General features: G+C 38.4%; 1 protein-coding gene across 1 annotated transcript; it reads left to right on the top strand.

Moving 5' to 3' along the window:
• The first annotated feature begins 420 nt into the window (after positions 1-420).
• On the top strand, positions 421-3,642 carry LOC115997608 (F-box protein At3g07870-like). Its single transcript, XM_031237196.1, has 2 exons — positions 421-2,084; positions 3,204-3,642. Exon 1 carries the CDS (start codon positions 750-752, stop codon positions 1,860-1,862), a length of 1,113 nt encoding a protein of 370 aa, XP_031093056.1. The 5' UTR covers positions 421-749; the 3' UTR covers positions 1,863-2,084; positions 3,204-3,642.
• The last annotated feature ends 998 nt before the right edge of the window (positions 3,643-4,640 follow it).

Below are 4,640 nucleotides of genomic sequence, written 5' to 3'. Positions count from 1 at the left end.
GCAATTCCCTCCAACCAAACACTGTAGTTTGGGAATTCACTGAATTGCAATTCAATGAATTGCAATTCCCTCTAAACTACATCCAACCAAACATGCCATAAGACTTGATTTTTTTCTTAAAAAATGAGCTCCACCGGAACAATTAGACAATTGAGGCGCCTAGTCGGACGCGTGCACCACATGCACCTACTATGCACGTAAAATTGATTTTTTTTAATATTTTTTTAAATTTTCTTTTTTTTTTTTCTCTCTCTCTATCTTCTCTTTTCTAGTTATAGTGTAAAAAACTTTTCAAAAACTATGACTATCGAAGATGAACAAATTTTATCTTTTTTAAGTAGATTGAATTTGAGATATGTCAGTCTTTCTTCAAAAGATATGTTTTCTAGATGAATATGTACTAGTCTTGTACTGGAAAAACGAAAGCATCCATTTGTCAACACAACAACAATTGAATATTTTATGAATAGCTAGCTTAGTTTGAAGGTTATCCGTTTTGGATAATTTGGATAATGAATTGTTCAAAAAGTCCAATGTTCCGACCTTTAACGCCAATTTTGCTGAAACCGCAAAGTCGCCATTACCGATTCTCGAGCCTCCGCGTTTTAAAAAAACTCCATGTCTGCTCACAAGGTCAAATGCTAACAATTCAACAAGAAAGCATCATCCCAGTTCTGTAAATCTGTTAAATACCAGTAATCAACAACAAATTATATCGATTCATCTCTGCAGCTGAAGGAATCGAGGAAATGGAGGAGCTTTCGAGCGATGTGATCATCAAAACGCTATCGATGCTGCCGATCATGCCGCTTGTACGGTGCAGATTCGTCTGCAAATCCTGGCTCAACCTTACGCATGACCCGCATCTGATCGATACGCATCTCTCATTTTCATCCGAAAACGAGGCCCATTTTGGTCTCATCCTCAAAACCTCCGCCCCAATTGGCCGGGCCCTTTCCCAGAGCAATTTGTTCTTGGTGGCAAACGATGGAGCTGATGATCTCTACAAGTGTGTGAATGTTAGCTTCTCTTTGCCCTCTTTTAGCACTTATGAAATTATGGGTTCTTGTAATGGATTGCTGTGTTTGTTTAATCCAATTTCTAAGCATTTGACTCATATATTTAATCCTTGCACTAGAGAGTATATGGTTTTGCCCAGCCCCCAAAGGGCTCCAGAGTTAATTGTTGATGTAGTGGTAGGGTTTGGGTTCTTGGCAGAACAAAAGGAATATAAATTGGTAGAAGTGGTTTACTATGGGAGTGAATTAGTTGGTGAAGGTGTTTTGTGGTGTAAGGTTAATTTGTATACTCTGGGTGATAAGTCCTGGAAAAGTCTTGGCTATTGCCCTTATTCACTTTGTGGTAGGGGGTGCTCTGAGGCCTTTGTGAATGGAGCTCTTCATTGGGTTAGTGATGGTTATGATGATGGTGCAGGGCTAGTTAGTCACATTGTTGCCTTTGATTTAGCGAGAGAATCGTTTGAAGTTGTGCCACACCCTGAGTTTGATTCGGGGAGGTTGAACTATACTTTGGGTGTGTTACGGGGATGTCTTTCGGCCACAAAGTGCAAGTTCCGGGATTACGTTGAGATTTGGGTGATGAAGAGTTATGGGGTGAAGGAATCATGGACCAAGTGTTTGAAAATAGTTTGTGATGAGGTAGGGCTGATCATTGGAGCTGTCAGGCCGCTGTTCTTTCAGAAAAATGGCGAGATTTTGCTTCAACATGGTGGGATTTTGCTCTCGTATAATCCTTTAACTAAGAAATTAAGAGAGGTTCGTGTTTCTGGAATGCCCAGGTCATTCAAGGCGTTTGTTCATGTTGGAAGCCTTGTTTTGCCTTGCTCACTGGTTGGCAAGTGATTCGAGAGTATTTATCTTTGTTGCCGGCTTTAAACACGTTTTTCTGCACACGAAGCCGACCTAGCTATATCTGGAAAGGTGTTGGATTCTAGCAGTGGATCTTTGTTCTTTGATGTCTGCGGAAAAACCAAGACCTGATAGATTTTGCAGCTGACTTAATGGAGCTTGCTTAGATCGATTGGAGCGATATTTGGGGTGACCAAAGACAGTCAAAAGCTCGAGGTATAAATCGATTTTCCAAATCCTTATGTTCCTGCATACATTTCATTTACTTATGACGAGGCCTCCAGCTGCATTTTACGTGTTGATTTCAATTGTGTATTCCGAGTGTTGATTCCCCCGGTTGATTAGAGGTTGGGGGTTTCCGAAATAAAGTGTAACTCACATTCCTCAGTAATTAGGCCTTCTTGTTATATGATTGTTGTAAATAACCAATATGCAGATTCCATTATACATTATGGTGGCATTGCATTTCAAGCTTTGTAACATCTTTTTCCTTTATTATAAATTTCTTTGGTTTTAATATGGTTTCCGCAATTTCTTTTGGCTAATAATAACCAGTATTCCGTTTTTTAGATAGAACTGCATTGCATTTTGCCTTGTTTATTTTGGGTCCCTTTCCAGATATTCACAACCCATATTGGTAGTATGATTTAATCTTCTCCTTCCTGCCACATTTGTCGGGTATAAACACTGAGATCGTAAACACTACAAGATGTCTCTGGTGAAAAGAGGTCGGTTTTTCTGTCGATTAGAGATACAAATCAAATGAGATGGTATGGATTAGTATCACTTTGCGGGATGTGAATGCCAGTTGTATTATGCAACAAAATGAGATGGTCTCTACATAGGAGAGAGCCTACACCTCAAGAAGTCAAGAGTAACTAATAGCTTGACAAGGAGTGAAACACACATTACACACACATAACCTGTCTTGGAACACTATAGAGCAACTCAAAAAGCTCTGCAGTTCCTGAGTCGTAGATTGTGGGCAAAGACATAGGATCGAGCCTTGAGAACCGCAGTGTGAATGTTACACCCATTGTGGTGGACTCTTTGTGGGCACCAAGCACTGGTCCTCCCACTTAATGGGTCGCTAAGTCACTGTGATTTATCCCTCCACTATCTAGTTAGGCCGAGATGTGGGGGCCTTGGGAGCGAAGAAATTTCACTCCTATCAAGTGGTTTGGATCTCGAGTAATTGCCCGAGGATTCACGAGAATCCTTGTTTTGACGACCAATTTCACATCCATTGATGTTGCATCTCCCTTGATTTATGTCAAATTGTAGGTCTACTATATGTATATTCTTCAGAGAACACTTGCAATCTACATTTTGCAGGTACTCGAGATCAGCTGATATGCTCCAGTACCTAGCTGCTTGCTGCATCTTGAAACTCGTTGGCGCCGCCATTGCTTCTTGAAACCAGAGATGATCAAAGTATGAAAACATGACAGAAAGTTCAGGATTCTTGACAGGAGGTAGAAGATTACAACACAAAACACACCAGATTTATGTGAAATGTAGACTTGAGAAATCTAGTGAAGCTCCCCAAGAACAGGATAAGCAAATGCTGCTTAGATTCTATGTAACCTTGGATACATATTTTGAAAACCTGGAAAGATAGTTTGTGTAGGATTTGCTGCCCATAAACTTGTTCCTAGTTTAGTACTTCATATTCATCTTCCACCCTTAATGTTAATTGGGCTGCTTCACATAGTTTCTCATGGGCTTCATTCCTGTCACTCAGCCCAACAATATTGGGCTAGGTCTATATCAAGATTATTTATGTTTGTTATGGAAAGTCCATTCCATTCCTTGTATTCATAATCCTTATGGCCATTTTATTGGTAGGTACATCTGAAGGAGTGAAAATTTAAAACTTATGAGGAGCATTGCTTCAAATAATAAAATTGGAATTAAAATCAGAAAAAAAAAGAACATATTTTAAAAATCTTCTGTTAAGCATGAATACCTATTATCGAATCCTACCGAGAACTAAAAAATAGAGGTAATAATTTTATTTTGTTGTGAGTAATAATATACAAGCTTTTAGGAGTTTGTAGGCCAGTCGAGGTATATCCCGTGCATCTTGTAACTTACTTATATCACTAATCCTAGGGTTGGAGTGGTGACAGTTTTTCGGGCATTATATCACTAATCTTTAGGACTGGAGCGGTGATAGTTTTTCGGACATGAGCGGTTAAGGACCTTTAAATAAAATTTGGAGTAAGAATGCATCATTCTTTGATTGTCATTTTCAAATAATTCTTGTTGACTCAAGATAGTTAACCCCAACATTTCTATTTCAAATTGCATTGCAGAAACATTACTTTTTGACAATACCAAAATGGTATTAATTTGGTGATAGAAAAAGAAAGGGCAGAAAGCCACCCCACCCCCCCACAGGCAGCAAAGAATACAGATATGGAAGAGGTGAAGACAGAAGTGTTGAGTTTCTATTTTGTCTCAAAGACCCAACACTGTAAAGTGTAAACCAGGAAAGGAGTGGGTCCCAGATAGATAGATAGATAGATAGTGTATATATATAGGGTGAGGAGAGTAGCACTGCATATCTACAAATAGTAGGTCTCACCTGGCTTCTCATCAAGTCAAAACTCTGCAGTCTGAACAGATATTTGTCCTTTCTTGAATTCTTTTTCTTTTTATGCATTTATTCACTTTATATACATACATATACATACATACATATATATATATATATATATATATATATATATATATATATATATATATATATATATATATATATATATT

Source organism: Ipomoea triloba, chromosome 11 (genome assembly GCF_003576645.1).
Source record: "Ipomoea triloba cultivar NCNSP0323 chromosome 11, ASM357664v1".
NCBI classification, from domain to species: domain Eukaryota; kingdom Viridiplantae; phylum Streptophyta; class Magnoliopsida; order Solanales; family Convolvulaceae; genus Ipomoea; species Ipomoea triloba.
The sequence above is the reverse complement of the archived record's forward strand: the minus strand, read 5'-3'. Positions and strand labels throughout refer to the sequence as shown.

Excerpts from the sequence above, each read along its gene's own strand:
- LOC115997608 (XM_031237196.1), top strand. The coding sequence starts at position 750 with ATGGAGGAGCTTTCGAGCGATGTGATCATCAAAACGCTATCGATGCTG.